The sequence below is a fragment of the Dipodomys merriami genome, unplaced genomic scaffold (assembly GCF_024711535.1).
Source record: "Dipodomys merriami isolate MVZ:Mamm:240054 unplaced genomic scaffold, mDipMer1.0.p SCAF_15, whole genome shotgun sequence".
NCBI classification, from domain to species: Eukaryota; Metazoa; Chordata; class Mammalia; order Rodentia; family Heteromyidae; genus Dipodomys; species Dipodomys merriami.
Window position 1 is genome coordinate 10,870,148 of NW_027202826.1, and position 17,099 is coordinate 10,887,246.

At 43.9% G+C, this 17,099-nt stretch overlaps 1 protein-coding gene across 2 annotated transcripts in view; it reads right to left on the minus strand.

The window, feature by feature from the left end:
- Nucleotides 1–509: 509 nt before the first annotated feature.
- Tmem154 (transmembrane protein 154) overlaps nucleotides 510–17,099 on the minus strand; it is a 30,968-nt gene continuing 14,378 nt past the window's right edge. For both annotated transcript variants that reach the window (XM_070022217.1, XM_070022215.1), the window contains 4 exons: nucleotides 13,677–13,704; nucleotides 12,442–12,527; nucleotides 10,569–10,626; nucleotides 510–1,736 (listed from right to left, as the gene is read on the minus strand). In XM_070022217.1, the coding sequence (XP_069878318.1) occupies nucleotides 1,721–1,736; nucleotides 10,569–10,626; nucleotides 12,442–12,527; nucleotides 13,677–13,704 (188 nt within the window). In that variant the 3' untranslated portion in view covers nucleotides 510–1,720. The remainder of the gene's footprint in view (nucleotides 1,737–10,568; nucleotides 10,627–12,441; nucleotides 12,528–13,676; nucleotides 13,705–17,099) is intronic.

Genomic DNA, 17,099 nt, shown 5'->3' on the forward strand with positions numbered 1-17,099 from the left:
TTTGGGCATAAATATCTGAGAACCAATGCAGACCATAAGTTGATTATGAGTATGTAAAATAACAATTAAAACAAAGAGCCATGTTAGAAGGTGCTAATGACATGACTGATGATCTGGTGAAGTTGAATACCATGAAGATGGTCTTTTGTCAGAGCTTTAGGCAGTGTTGGGAGAGTAGTGGTTTCATACAACCAAATAGTTGGATCTTCCATTGAATAGAGAGACCTCCCTGGCTTGGAACTCTGCCTTTAAAATTAAAGGAGCTCAAAAAGGCAGGATTAGGGGGTTCTGTCATGCATTAAGGCAGCCTTTCAAACACAAATCCAACAGCAAAAGTTTGGTTAACCTCATCTCCCCTTAGTTTATATGTGGTTAGCAAAATAAATAAAAGTTCTCTCTCTCTCTCTCTCTCTCTCTCTCTCTCTCTCTCTCTCTCTCTCTCTCTCTCTCTCTCTCTCTCTCTCTCTCTCTCTCTCTCTCTCTCTCTCTCCCTCCCTCCCCCCCCCCTCTCTCTCTCTCTAGGTTCCTTTCCTGGAACACAATATCAAGCATCAGAGGAGAACCAGGGACTCTCAATTTACTAGATTGTTTTTAAAAGGTCAGAACTTGAAAACTGAGGCTTAAATGGAGTTCTGAACATAGGTGATTTGGGGGTGGGGTGGGGGGTTCACAGCCCTTCTGCATTGTGGGTCATTGCTTTCAATACAAGGATGGCAACAAAGTATCACACAGAATGTCATCTGAGATGGACTGAGGGGACCCTGGTGTGCCAGGCTGAGGACAGGAGACTTGTTCCAGAGTGGCAGGAAAGAATGCAGAGCACACGAGTGACACCTGCCACAGATTATGGCCCATTCTAATCCTGTGTCTTTCAAACGACCTTCAAGATCTCTGAGAGGCAGCAAGGGTGACAAATGCCCCAACTGCACATCACAGGCCAGGGAGGTATAATGAGCTGCAGGGCATGGGACAAGTGACAGGATGTAGCCAAGAAGGAAAATGCTGGTTCTTTCTTTAAAGATTCCTAGCTCCTTCAGGAAGAACCCAAAGGGAGACTGGGGTGGGACCAAGTTCAGGTCTCTAAATCATCCAGCCATATCTTCTCCGGACTGAGTACTCTCCCCCGCTTTTGTCTTCTTGGTAGAAGAAGGGACTTAGGACGCCACTAGGATGGTAATAGACATTGCAATGTTTGCTTTGTTCAGTGTCTTTTCCGTAACTTTCCCAGTCTACAGGAAAGTTCCCGCTGAAGGAACTGAGCCATCAGAGGGCTTGTATGATGAGAGGAAATTACCCAAAGCGGGTTAGGTAATGAACTAACCCAGGCGACCATAGGGGAAACCGTGTCCTGATGTGAATCCCGAAAACAAAGCAGAAAGGGACTGGGGACTTCGGGTGGCCAGAGTGAGTGAGGTCAGATGTGAGTTGGTTGAGGTGGGAACCCCCACTGGTCAGCAGCCAGCGGCTCCCCTGATTCCTTTTCCACCTTTGGAGTCTAGGCTGGTTGCCAAGCCTTTCCAAGTACTTCTCAATCGCTCATTCTTCCAAATACAGGTGATGGCATCGGGGCAGGCGTGGGCGTTGGAAGAAACAGGGAAAGGTTCTGTGTCTCTGTTGATTTGAAATTAATTAAATTCATATCCCCTCCATTCTCTGTTGGCAAGCCCCGCGGCTCCCTCAGGGTTGCTTCTTTTGGAAAACATCAGCAACACACACAGTGTTAGGATTCAGGGTCACTGCAACATTAAAAAGAAAAGAAAAGAACAATAGTGAATTTCCAAGAAGCAATGCAGAGGTGGCCACTCCAGGCAGAGGTGACTCTGGGGAGCGCGAAAGGTCAGAACACGAACGCTGTCCAGCTTCCAATTTCTGAGACAAAGGTCAGTTTGAATTTCATATTCCATCCTTGAGGAGGAAAATCCACAGATGCCAAGCAGTAATCCCCAGCTCTCGTTCGAATGCCTCTCCCCAGAGAACCAGATGGATCGGGGGTTCCCTCCTTTAATTAAATCTAATCCGATTCTTTATGAATAGATGCCAATATGTTTTTGATTATTACTCTGTGTGTTTTCCTTCCAGAGTTTGTGATTCGTGTGTGTGTGTGTGTGTGTGTGTGTGTGTGTGTGTGATGTGTGTGTTTCAAAAGCCCATGTTGTGCATATCCACAGAGGATCAAGGGGTACCTTTTCCATGTCATTTTGAATTCATAGAATTGAGATTCAGTCATGTGAGTTGACAAAAATTACAGACGCAGTATTTGACTATGGCTGTGCTGTTAGCTAAGTTGGGCTTTTGTTTGAGCTCAGCTAGCTTTGCCACATACCTTGTTTCACAGCTTTCTCCCCCCCCCCACCCCAGTGGACCTGCCCCTCCACCCCCTTTATCCAGTTGGCTACAGGCTGCAGGCCCATCCTTACTTGTTTTAATTTTATATTCCTTCACCCAAATTCTAGGACATCTCTACTTCAGTGAATTCTGTCTCTAAGAAGTACTTGAATGATTAGCTCATAGGTGTGCGTAGAGCACGTAGTCTTCTAACTCCTACTTCAATAAGACATCCTGGGGCTGGGACAGTGGCTCAGTGGTAGAGCGCTTGCCTTGCATGCCTGAGGCCCTGGGTTTGATTCCTCAGCACCACATAAGCAGAAAGAAAAAAGCTGGAAGTGGCGCTGTGGCTCAAGTGGTAGAGCGCTAGCTTTGAGCTGAAGAGCTGAGGGACAGCGCCCAGGCCCAGAGTTCAGGCCCCACGACTGGACCCAAAAATAAAAAAAAAATAAAAAAAAGACATCCTATCTTAGCCAGGAGTAGTGGTGCAGGCCTTAATCCCTGCTGCCCTAGAGATGGGAGTCAGGAAGATTGCTTGACTGGTTTTCCTGGAGGTCACCTTGGACAGCATAGAGAGACCCTGTCTCAAAAGAATAAAGAAACAAACAAAAAAAATCCTGGATGTTTCCACAAAGACCTGATTTAGGCCTATAGATAGATTTGTCTATGACAGGGGAGAAGTTGTGTGTATGTCTGTGTGTGGTACTGGTTGGGGTACAGTTGTGAAGACAGAGGAGGAACCACTGAATAGGAGGAGGAAGAGAGGGAGGAGGAGGAGGAGGAGGGTGAGAGGAGGAGGAGGGGAAAGAGAGGAGGAGTAGTGGGAGAGGGAGGGGGAGAGGGAGGAGGAGGGGGAGAGGAGGAGGAGGGGGGCAGAACTTCATGTGCAGCTGGGAAGTGAACAAAATAACTTCTATAGCAAACTGTACTTAGTGTGGGTATCTGATTGCAAATGAAGAAATTCGGAGGACTGGGATGTGGCTCAGTGGTAGACTGCTGACCTACCCAAAGGGTTCCACATTTCATACTTCACACCCTACTCCCAGCACAAAGAAATGTTTGATCTGAAGAGCAGGTGTTACCACACCCTTCCATTGTGGCACCCTGGGGAAAGAAGTTTCATTTCTTGGAAACTGGGTGGCAGAGAGAGAACCTTTCTAAGATCCATCTCTACAGAGCCGAAGGCTCCAGACTGCACACTTTCATTTGTGTGGCCTATTCTTCACATTACAGCCACTCATGGTTCGAAGCCAGCCCAGGCAGGAAAGTCTGTTGAGACTCATATCTCCAATTAAGCAGCAAAAAAAAAAAAAAAGCTGGAAGTGGAGGTGTGGCATTGGGTTCAAGCTCCAGTACCAACACCAAACAACAACAAAAAGGTTAGCGATTACTGACCTATATATTTTTTGTATTTTTCCTTTTACCATTTAAACTTGCCTGGAATTTCAGCATGAAATCTGATGGGGATTCCCCCCAGGATAACTTCTTTCAAGACCATTGAATTATTTACTTACTTCAAAATGTAACTTTAATGATATATAAAAGGTTTACCTACACTTGAAAACTGCTTGGGAATTTTCTATTCTGCTCCTTTAATTTAGGAGACTGGTTTGAATATCAACATGGTCATTTTCACATTGTTGTTTTCATTCAGGGACTCTCCATTTGTTCAGATCTTTTATGTCCTCAATGAAAATCCGAGGGTGAAGGGCATAGCTCAGTAGCAGAATACATGCTTAGCATGTGTGAGGTGCTATGTTCCATACCCATTAACAAGTAAAATATTTGAACCTTTAAATGGATCATCCCATGCATCTAGTTTTTGTTAGTATCTCTGGGTATTTCTAATTTGCTGTGGTGATAATCATAATGGTGGATATCTTCACAAGTGGTTTTTCTAGCACAGTATTAGAGCACAGATAGGGTTCGAATCAGAGCTCAGTCAGCTCTTTGCTGTGTGACCTTAGGCAAGATAACCTTTCTTAGCCTTAGTGTTCTCCCTCCCTCCCTCCCTCCCTCTGTCTCTGTCTTTCTGTCTGTCTTTGTCTCTGTCTCTGTCTGTCTGTCTCTGTCTCTGTCTCTGTCTGTCTGTCTGTCTGTTTCTCTCTCTCTCCCTCTCCCTCCCTCTCTCCCTCTCTCTCTCTTCCTCCCTCTCTTCCTCCCTCCCTCTCCCTCCCTCTCCCTCCCTCTCCCTCCCTCTCCCTCTCTCTCCCTCTCTCTCTCTCTCTCTCTCTCTCTCTCTCTCTCTCTCTCTCTCTCTCTCTCTCTCTCTCTCTCTCTCTCTCTCTCTCTCTCTCTCTCTCTCTCTCTCCTGGGGTCAGGGTCGGTCAGGGTCTGGGTTCTGTCCCTGATCTATTCTGCTCAAAGTTAGTGCTCCACCACTTGAACTACAGCTCCTCTTCCTGCTTTTGGGTAGTTAATTGGAAATAAGAGTCTCACAGACTTTCCTGCCAGGGCTGGCTTCCAACCCAGATCCTCAGATCTCAGCCTCTTGTGTAGCTAGGATTACAGGTGTGAGCCACCCGTGACCAGCAGCCTTAGTGCTCTTGTGTCACCTCATCTACAAAGCATACCTAGTAATACCATGTGCTTTTCAGGGTTGTTGTAAAAGAAAAACAAGGAGTGGGGTGTAGCTTAGCGGGAAAGGCCTTTCCTAGTATGAATCAACCCTAGGTTCCACCCTTAGTACCTACACACATATAGAATAAAGGAGAAAACATAGATAGAACCCAATGCTACAGACTGGACAGAGAGACACATGAGAGTTAGTGATTTTTACTTTGCAGACTTTAGCAAATATTTGTGAGCAAAACACTAGCTTGAACACTGTTTCAGATATTCAAAGGCTTTAAGAAATTATATTCCAGGGAGGGTTTTCTGGGTGGTAAAGCACTTGTGTATGTTAATACACAAGGCCAAGGAAGGAAGGAAGGGAGGGAGGGAGGGAGGGAGGGAGGGAGGGAGGGAGGGAGGGGAGGGAGGGAAGGAGGGAGGGAAGGGAAGGCAAGGCAAGGGAAAGGAAGGGAAGGGAAGGGAAGGGAAGGGAAAGGAAAGGGAAGGCAAGGGAAGGCAAGAGAAGGAGAGAGAGGGAGGGAGGGTGGGAGAGGAAGGAAGAAGTAGAAGGAGGGAAGGAAAGAAGCAGGGAGGGAAGGAGGGAGGCAGGCAGGCAGGCAGGCAAGCAGGACCATTTGAGGACAATGACACTGTCCTTCTTTGGATCCAAGTTCCCTCAGCATTGGTGGGACATTAGGTCACCCCCAAGGGTAGTTGTCCCCAGGGACTGCCAGGCTGGAGAGTCAGCAGCCTGGGATGTGGCCCACCACCTGAGCCTGGAGGCATTTTCTCTCATTCTTTTGTTTCATGAGATGTGTTCTCTGCTGTCTGCGGTTGTGTATCATCTCTGTGAAATGATCAAAAAAGCCCAGACAATTCTAACTCTAGCAAATCCTAGAGTTCCCATTTCAAAAAAAAAAAAACAACCTTGGCAAACTGCCACTGAATTGCAACAAATAAAATGAAGGGCTCTTCCCTTCAAACCTCTAAGGTTTGTCTCCATGTGAACGAGTGTAGTTTTAGCAACTTATCTATGACAGAGGCATTAATGAGTAATTTGTCTAGAAGTGTTGCAGGGATCCATTAAGACCGTGGAACACCTTTCCCTAAACCCTATACATTATCAACAGGCTGACTAATCATAAAAACAAATTGCACTGACTAAAAAGCATCACCATAGGAGCCTTAAGAAGACACTTAATTGGCTTGCTCCCCACTGAATCAGAACAGATTCCACTCCAAGCCCTTGTGTCATGACTGTGTCTTTGTTGCACAGGGATCAGATATGTCATCTGCTCTCCTGGCCAGTCTATCTTGCAACAATCCCTCTTTATGTGACCGTAGCTAATGCAGCCTGCCTCCAAAGAAGACAATAAGCCTGCGCTAAACCTTTCTCATGTCATGATGTTCTCAAACTCAGTGTTGGGGCACGAAGTCACGAAACAATTAAGTCATCATTATACTGTCCCTTCTCCTACCTACCCACAAGAGGACTGGCCTGGGTGGAGTTCTAGAGATCACGTATCTGGCAAACAACAGAGCCAGGCTTACTAGTTAGTCCAAAGCACATACATCATGCCCATAGTGAAGACATGATCTGGACCACTTTTCAAGCAATGCTGTGTCTTTTTTTACAGTAAAGCACACCTTCCCTCACTCCTGGCATGGGCATATACCCACAGAGGCACAAATACAAGTGCCCACATACCTACATTTAACAATGTTATTCGAGGTTATCATTCTGTGGGATTATAAAGTGTTACTTTGTATCTCTCATGAAACAAGTCTAGATTTTTTTTGGGGGGGGGCGGTAAGGGGAAGGAAAGATTGTCACTTAATATTTGTTGATTTCAAGTATACTTGACTTTTGAGGGACCAGGAAGGGAACAAGGGAAAAAGAAACTAAAAACAAACAAACAAACAAACAAAGGGGGGTGGATGTGGCCACAGAGATTTGCCTGAACAGAAAGTCCAAACAACGACAGCCAATTTAGACAAAATTGCTGTTTTCTTGTCAGTGATGGCACTGGGTAGGAGACACTTCAGTCATTCACCAAATTCTGTCATGTGTCTACCACCTGGTGGTTCACTTCCTTGATACTACGTGTTAGGGTTTTTAATCTAGAATTTTTCCTTAGTGTATGCAATATCTCTTTTGCTTTAACTAAGTAAGGAAAAGAAAATTTAATTTTATAAGACACTCTAGATTGGAGCTATTACAAATCTGCCATGCCGACTCAAACCAGTCACTTAATGTCTCTTTTCAGGTGGATTATTTCTCTTATAATGGTTGTTTTGACAGGGTCAGGCACCTAGTAGGTGTTCAATAATACCTTTTGAAAAACTATATCAGATATAACTTTTGACACACACACATCTACACACATAAAAGAAGACAAAAATAGGGAAGAAATTGCTTCTAAATGCTCTATTAAACTAGCTTGGAGTTTTCTGGAGAAATATTAAAGAAACCCATTTATAAAATGCTGTTGAGCTAAGAAACATAAATGACAGGACAAATAATATAATTACTGTCCTTTAAAAATAAGTATGGTCTTTCATACCTTCTCTGACTTAATTTCTTAGGTACATGGGCATCTAGACTATAGAGAACATTATGTGAATGACTTATTGTTGTTGTTAGTATTATTATTACTAATATCGTACTGTACAGAATCATAAAACCACCAGAATATCATATAATATAATCAAACTCCTTCTTTCCCAACATTATTCCTCACTGTAAACCATCAATGTGGCCAAGAAATAGAAAGGGGAAGAAGATGAAAGCTTGCTAGTCATCACGACTGTTTGTCTGTGCTTATTTATCTAGAATGTAGAGAGAAATACCAAGTGTCCCAGAAAGTTTCTAACTAGAAATGCTTCAAGAGAAAAGGAAGAGGCCGCCTGGCCTGCGGAGAGCCTGGATAAAAGGCAGCTCTCTCTCTCTTCCTTGTTTGTGCCATATCGAGTGACATTTAGGAGGGTGTTGGAGGGCGGAGTGAGACAATAAAGTTTCTATGGAGAACTTAAACAATCAATCATAAACCAAACTAAATGGATTTTCTTTTTTGGTTCTCATCATCTGTTGGCAATGTCAGTGATGAAATTCTCTTCAACGCTAGGACAGATTTCTCCCACTGTTCTCCTCCCACCCCTGAGAATACTATTCCTTTGTCCCATGCCGGCCGCCTAACAGGGATGTGGGAAAAAAACATGCTAAGGTGAAAAATAAGAATAGAGAATTGTCTCCTCCCCCACAATCCTTTGCTATCTTGTCCTATTGTTTTCATCTGGTCCTTATTGAAGTGTTGTGCTAGTGGAGGGTGTGTTCAATGATAGGCCCTGACTTCTAGCCCCAGGACCAATGAAGAAATCTTGTGTTGGATTTTAGAGTCTATAACTTAAGAAAAATGTCCATTCAAGAGGAAGGGGGCATAAGAGAGTAATAGGAGAGGTAGTATGATCAAAGAAAATTATTCTATGTGCATGTATGGAAATGTCACAATGGAACCTATTATATTGTACAATTAATATATGATAGTAAAACATAATTTTAAAATGTCAAAAAACCATGGATGGTGGTAGATACCTGTAATCCCAGTATACTGGAGGCTGAGGTAGGAGAATCTCAAATACAAGACCAGCCAGGGTTACATAGTAAGATCCTGATTCAAAACAGCCACCAAACCAAAAGAATAGCAACAACCTTCTGTTCAATGAGACAGGGAGAACTGATAGAATATACACAAGAAGTTCTGAAAGACTGGACATCTGTAACAAAGGAATGGTGTGGAGATCAAGTCTGCACACACTGCGTCTTATGTATGGCATGATCATCAGACCCTCTCTCTTTCCCATGGTGAAGGGGACTTACTGTCAGCCAGAGGTTTCCTGATAGATACCCAAAAGAGATGAACCCTGTAAATGGATTCTGGAAGTCTGTGTTTATCAGGAGGATGGCTAAGTATGTTGTCACTAAATTCAATCTTCAGTGACCGTTACCTACTTTCTGAAGCATTAAATTCACCTGCACACTGCTGAAGCGATAGAGGACAGATGAGTCTCCGAGGTGAATACCAGTGGGAGTCTGGGTACTAATGACACATCAATGCAGGTTTATTGATTGTAAAAAGGTGACACTGTGGTAGGGGATGCCGATAACAGGGGAGACTATGCATGTGCGGGGCTGGAGGATATAGAGAACTCTTTGTACTCACTTAAATGGGATCAAATCTTTTCTGCACTAGTGTTAGATCTTAACATTAAAAAAAAAAACCAGAGATGCTGGGTGCTGGTGGCTCATGCCTGTAATCCTAGCTACTCAGGAGGCTGAGATCTGAGAATTTTGGTTCAAAGCCAGCCAGGGCAGGAAAGCCTGTGAAACTCTTATCTCCAACTAACCACCAGCCCGAAAAAACAGAAGTAGAGCTGTGGCTTAAAGTGGTAGAGCTAGTACTAACCTGAATGAAGAAGCTCAGGGACAGCACTCAGGCCCTGAGTTCAAGCCCCTCTGCCGACAAACCAAAAACGAAACAAAATGAAACAAAAAACCAGAGGACCAACACTGATTTAAGTCTTCAATGAGATAGAGGCTTCTCATCAAAATTAGGCTTGCCTGAGTTGCTGTGTATGATGTTGTTATACAGAGAGAAGGGTAGGGTGGGGTGTCAGCTCTTCCGTGAGGCTCAGGAACGAGGCAGACAAAGGGTCCAAGGGTGAGCATCTGACTGCTCCATTCCGCTGTCTCATAACCAGTCTTTGAGGCAGCAATGGGTCTCAGGGGCTGCCTGATGACCGTACTGCATTCTGGGAACCTTTAAGATGACTGACACATAACTCTCATGATCACAGAAGAGGAGGTGGAGGATGTTTTTCCTGCTTGCAAACCCTCCTCTATCTGTACTCACAGCAGTGTAGGATTCCCATCACAGGTTCAGGCTCTCTGCTCCTCAATGTCACATCCCTGCCAGTACCTTGGTGCACCTCTCTCCTCTCTCACCGTGCTGCTTGGCAAAGCAGATCCTCAACTTGTTAAATCATCTTTCCTGTTTCCTTCAGGCTTGCGACCAAACAATTCTGACCAAACAAAACCCCCTAAACATGGCCATTCCTATCCTCACAAAAGATAATAGAAGTGAAACAAGATTATGGAGTGCTAATAAATTACAGCCAAGCCCCAATGCACTGAAATTTTCTATCAAGCAGAGCCACCTAGTGGTAGAATGGAAAATGTAGTTTGGATTTCATTTAATTTTTTTCCCCTATAATAATTCCATCCAGGTGGGTTACAGTTTTGATGATTATTTTTGTTCTTTTAACATTTACTTTTTATTCTTATTTACAATTGAAACCATCATTTCCATCTGTTTCCTTACCAAACATCCATCTATCCAAGGCAAACAAATCGTTTGTTATCATTGAAAAGTCTATGACTAAAACAAGCCAACTTGTCTCTTTGAAAGAGACAAGGAAATACCAATATTAATTTACTTCTAAATACAAAGAGCAGCTAGGATGCTTATTTTGCACTTACAATGCACACTTACTCTTCTCCAGCCGATACAAACATACCTCCATGTAAATTGCTGTATTAAATTGACGTGGAAAAATGGGCAGAGTGATTTCCATAATGATTTCCAGCCCCTTCCCACCATCCTCAGAGAATCTGTGGCAGAAATTAAAAGTACCTGGGGTTGTGGTTTGATTCCTTTTCTTCCTTCAGAGTAGGTAAATATTCACAGTCAGCTAGGACAGAATAAAAGCAAACTTACTATTAGTCACTGAAATTCTCTTTTCTATCCACAAAACAGACATTATTGAGCATTGACTTTCTCTGGCCTCTGGTGACCTGCACAGAAAGAGCCTCACTGGAGATTTCTAGAGGTTAAAAGATTCATAACGGCAAGGTTCTGGAAATGGAGCGAGCACTAGCAATGCAGGTACAAGACTTCAGCTTGCCTATGTTTACCCCCCACGCCCCCTGGGAAGGGCACAATTTATCACTGCATGCTGGTCCAGTCCCCCTGGAAGCCCAGCATCGCTTTGAAAACAGAATCAGGCCAGATGCTGGGAGAAATATGTCTGCCTCTGAGGTCCTGGAGTGTCAGGCCACACAAAGAGAAATGGGAAGCTGGGAGCAACCATCTTACAGGAAGCTGTGTTCTCCTCTCTCACACCACCTGTTGTTTTTAAGGAATGAAAAGTTCTATTTGGTCTATCCTCTAGATGTCAAAGCAGCTCTCTGCATTCCTTGTCAAATAGAAATGGCTTCTGTGATTTTTCTGGCTTTGGTGAGCATGACAAGATCGTGGATTTGTGTTACACAAAATCTCAGGCTCTAAAGGAAATATATCAAAAGATTGTCTTTGGATGAATTTGTCTCTTCTTACTACTTTTTATCATTCTCTGATTTCTACTATGCATGAATATGACAACTAGAAATAATAACATGCAACTCTAAGCCCTAACTCAGTGACCTACCTTATCTTTAAATGCATTTTCCCTCACTATGAAAAATAAATAGGAGATTGCACAAATTCATTGTGAGGTTCTAATCTTTAGGAAAGTGCATCTTGACAAGTGCATAGTACCATTCTTCTAATACAAAAATGTGAATCTGAGAAAGTTGCACTTGAGAGTTTTGAGCCTAAATGTTTCTTAGACTATCTAAGATAAATGTGAAAAATACAAATATATTCACATGAAAAACAATTTATTAATTTTTAAAGAAAACACAGATGTCATTATTTTAAAGACCAACCATTGATTTAATGGAAAGTAGTGAGATATATACTACTATTACTGCCAGCTATCAATTGGAAATCATTATGTGAGAATACTTATATTTCTATCTACATCAGTCCTGCCCAACAGAACTTCCTACAGTGATGAAAATGTCTAATATAGTAACCATTGAATAGAAGCCCTAAACACACAGCTAAATCTAAATTCTATTTTCATTTGATTAATTTAAATAGCCATACAGGGTTAGTATCTATCTATTATATTATATCTATATACATATATTATATTGGATAGCATAAATCCTTATGCAGACAATAGATCCCTAAATTCTATAATATATATGGTAATGCCAGATGTTTTATCCAGAAAATTTGGCCTCAGATTTCCTTGCAAAGAAAAAACTAAAAGATCCAGGCTAGGAATGAAGTTCAGAAGTAGAGCTCTTGGCTAGCATGCGAAAAGTGCTGAGCCTGAGCCCTAGAACAATGTAGAAAAGGAAGAAAGGGAAGGAAGGGAGGGGAAAGGGAAGCAGAAGGGAAGGAAAGGAAAAAGGAAGGAAGAGTAAAAGAAACCACTTTTTGCTTTTTTTAAAAAAAATAAAATGGTCATTTCAACAACTGTACAAAAAAAGAAATGGCAACGCCTAACGTGGATATATAAGGACCAGGCAGGCCTAAGGTTATTGTCAGTACGCACTAAGTGGAATGTGAACTGGGCTCCGTCCAGTAAATTCCTTTATTGAGGAATTTACTTACAGCATTGTTGCAGCCTTGGATTACTATGGAGGAAAGCAAAATGCTTTCAGTTTCCACTCACCACTTCTATTCATGGTGTGCATCCACTTATCGAGCTCTTCCATCTCGATTTCCATGACCGAGGGTGTATCCTCCTCAAAAATAGGTCTACACAAAGGACAAAAAGGCTTGTTTTTTGCTTTGTTTTTGTTTCCTTTTTTTTTTAAGTGCAGTGTGCTGAACTTCACTTGGGGACTCTAGAATGTTGACTAGGAGGAAATTGAGCTTGACTTAGTATCTGACAAAACAGGCTAGCCTGTAAGGGAAGGGGGGAGTTGCCCTACTCAGAAGAGTATCAGCCTCTAATAGGAGGCAAAATAGACACTACCACAAACCCACCTCTATTGTTAATTCCAAACTAGTCCCCGAGCCAGCCATATGGGTGAAAAGGGACCCCAAGACATGCAGCCCTAGAAGTATGAAGTGAAGACTGCTAGGCCACTCAGGGGAGTTGCCACACTTAGCATTTTAGCCTTGCTTAATTTCACTTCTCTTTCCTTGGGGTTTTTGATCAGTGCCCCAGATCAAGAGGCCACGGTCAAAAGGCAACCTTGGTCACATCTTCTTTCCATTCACAGGTTTTTCTAAGTAGAGGGCACAGAGCTGTTGCTTTCAGAAAACCCCTCCCTCAACCTCCCTCAGCCTCAGTCCTCCAGGGCTCTGGGTTTCCAGGCAGCAGACAGAGGGAGTTAGTGACAATGGGGTAGGAGAGGAATGACCATCCACTGTGAACACAGCCCAGGAGGTTCACTGGGGAAAGGATGTGGGCAGTTTCTAAACCTGAGGCTATTGGGAGGGCAAGGGTGGCATTACCCCAGAACATATCGGGTGGAGTCTTCCATGAATCTCAACTCCTCCCCACTTCCTCCTCCCCCTCCTCTCTTCTGTCCCTCCCTTTCTGTCTCTCCCTTATTCTCTTTTCTCTTGCTGGTTCACACAGTGCAATCTTTCTACAACAGCTCAAGTATCTTTCCTGTTTATCAAAGTTCTAACCATTATATAGAAACCAACTTTACACACACACACACACACACACACACACACACACACACACAGGGACAGAATATTTAACTACTTTTAACTACTATGCACTAGGCATTGGTAACAGACAGAAAAAGACTGGAGGACCCTAACTATGCTTTTGGAGGACCCTAACTATGCTTTTCCATCACTCAGCTAGCCAGTGACCCCAGCGACTCAGAGTCCCAGGAACCCAGGAAACAGGGAGCAGGGTGGGAGGTGGGAGGTAGGACTTACACTTTCAGGGTTTCACTTCCCAGTTCATCTAAAAAGGAATCAATGCAAAGGTCATGTTAGCTGTGTTCCTCTGCAACTTGAAGCCTCCTTTGCAAAGAGAATGCAATAGCTTAAGTGAATCACATTTTGAGTAAGAATTAAGGCCAGGTACACACTGCCATATTGAAACGTCTGTGTAGACTTGGGTGGAGTGGTCTCCTGAGAGCACCGCACATCCGCAGGAGGAGGTAAGGCATGAAAAGATTACACCAGAGAACTTTGGCTTTGGCTCCAACACATAGTTCTAAAATGGTTGGACAGCAGTGACTCGCGCTATAATCCTAGCTACTCAGGAGGCTGAGATCCAAGGACTGCGGTTCAAAGCCAGCTTGGGCAGGCAAGTCTGTGAGATTTTTATCTCCAACTAACTACCAAAATGCTGGAAGTGGAGCTATGGCTCAGGTGATAGAACTAGTCTTGAGCACAAAAGCTAAGAGACAGTATCCAGGCTTTGAGTTCAAGCTCCAGGACCAGCAGAAACAATCCCTGGGTCTCGACTTCAATTCTCCACCCTCCATTCAAGGAAGATTTCTTTTCCATTGTTCCCCAGCTTGCTTGCTTCCTTCAGAGTATTGGCCACGATTTCTCACTGATCAGCCCAGGTGTGATGGTGTTCATTTGGTGGCTCCCACTGGTCCATATTTCCCAGAGGTCAGGGACCATGTCTGTGCTGGCTGCTGTGCCCTACCCAACCCCCTTCCTTACTAACACCATCCCTGGCAAATGCCTTGTAAATATTTATTAAATAAATGAGCTGGTATTCATCTCAATGGTCCAGCCCTGGGGTTAAATGCAGTCTTTTGGGGATCAGTGTTATTGTTATTTTAATAATGAAATCTTCCAACAGCCTGCTGTTGTTGGCTGGAGAATGAGTCAGGTAGCCGTTGACAAAATAACTCGCCTGTAAATCAGACTCATGTGGAAAGAATGAGAGCCTGGTGCCCTGGCTCCAGCTGTTCCATTTGCTGGGAGGGCACACATACCTGGGGAAGTGGCACAGTGGACATCTAGTGAGCGAATACCACAGGACTCCTGAACCCTTTATGACGTGACAGCTATTGACATCTGAGCATCGCTGCTAGTCCAGGAGAGCTGGGCACAACTTCCTGCCATCACTGCTCTCCTTGGGGGGATGGGGGGAGGGCTATAAACAGCACCTTCTTCCCCTACCTGAGGGGAATCCAGCAATTTCTGAAGCTGCTTGAATCCTCACCAACTTAGACTGAAGGTAGAAGCCCGAGGGAGGTCTATTTTATTTATATTTATATATATATATATTACATACATATATAATATATACACATGTATATATAATATATATTATATACATATATATACACACACATATGTGTATATGTATTATAGCTTTAATCTAAAACTTATAGGCTATGTCCTTAAGGAATTTTACTATAAGCAAAGCCCCTACACAATTAGACCTCCCTACAGGTGACTCATAAAGTTCCTCCTGTTGTCGTTCTCTCCTCCTTGCCCTCCCCACCCCTGATTTCCCAGAGAGCAAGCGGCTGTACAACCCCACTGCAGTGAGCATGGATTTATCTCTATAATCTGAGTCTCCGCAGGCTTGGAGGTGAGCGGGAGCTAGCTCGCATGCAGATGATGGAAGTTTAAAAGCCCATTACCAAAGTGCTCCAGATGTACCAAATGGGAGCTCCTGTAATCAGTATTAAAAAAGAGCAAAAAGCCTTCTGTGGCCTCGTCTTCCCTGCTCCAAGGCCATTACCCCCTGGCCCAGCCACCATGGCAACAGAAAAACATCTGGGAGAGCGCACAGAGCAGAGCATTAAGCCAGGAGGGAGACCAATTACTTGTCCTCAGCAATCAGGCCCCACCACTCCGCTCCACCTGGCCCACATGGTTTTAACTGCCACCTACTCCCTTGGCAACTTGGGGCAAACGCAGCTCTATGCAGCCCCCTCCCGACCTGATTCCATTTGCCTCTTCCAGTTCTTCTGTTTCATAGCCTCTCATCCTTCTCCTTTGCCTGATGACACTGTCACCCAGCTCCTGGCCAGGATTGTTGGGCTGGGCTGGGGTTGGAGCTGGGGCAGGAGGCTCTGGCTCTCTGCTGGCAAGTGCACATACGCTGTCTCCCCAGACATGTACTAAGCATAGCGTCGTGCAGCCAGCCTGTTCTGAGCAATGATTTCCTGCCAACTGTTTTCTCTGCAGTTCTTTCAGACACCCAGCACATGAAAACACTTAGGAAATGTTAAATAGCACCAACTGCAAGTTTCATGTCTGCAGTTCCAGTAAGGAGGAGAGCAGAATGTTCAACTACACAAGGTTTTGGGTTTTTTCCCCCTTTTCCTGAACATGGAAAGACTAAAGATAATTTAGAGGATACAGGTGGTTAGCTCAGTGGCCAATACACAAGATTAATTTGAGGACCCATGTTCCAGCCCAAGCACCAAAATAATAATAATAATAATAATTTCCAATCCATTTTCTATGTTGTATTTTCTTAAAATGTAGCAAGGATAATGTATAAATGTGTTTGTACCTCTGAGAGTAAAAGGTGTTCTTTAAATAAATAAATAAATAAACAAGCTGGGCGTTGGTGGCTCACCCCTATAATCTTACCTATTCAGGAAGCTGAGATGTGAGGATTGTGGTTCAAAGCCAACCCAAGCAGGAAAGTCCATGAAACTCTCATCTCCAATAAACTACTCAGAAAGGGCCGGAAGTGGTGCTGTGGCTCAAGTGGAAGGGCACTAGCCTTAAGCAGAAGCAGCTCAGAGACAGCGCCCAGGCCTTGAGTTCAAACCCCAGGACCAGCATCAATCAATCAATCAACCAATCATTCTGTTATTACCTCGTTGAGTTCAAGGTTGCCCTAGGCAACACACTGAGACTCTCAACAGGAAAATAGAAAGGACAAAAGGAGTCTAGGCAATTCAGTTGACTCTTGTTTTTATCTTTAGCTTACAAGGGAGCTCCCATGTGACTTCTGTTCCTAGGTCACCCTGAAATTTTGAGCAGTACAGAAACAAGTATTTCCTACTTGTTCCGTGTCAATTCTGCTAGCCATGGTGAAAAGGAGGCCCACGGCTGCCCCCGCTGCTGGCTGTGTAAGCAGCCTTTACCACTCCTGCTGAGGACTGGAAGGCTGGCCTGGTGTGGGGACAAGGGACAAGGCTTGCTGGGCAAGGCCACCTCAAAGCCACAGGTACCTGTGAGCAGGTGTAAAGGACACTGAGCCAAGTCTCTTGTGAGAGACTTGATAGTGAGTCTCTTATTAACTTCTGGGAAATGTTCCTTGACATATATTACAAGTTGCTATCTACGTTAAGCCAACCATGTTGCTTAATTTTAAAACATTTCAGCCCTTCAATCTCATCCCCAGCTACTCCACAAACAGATGTC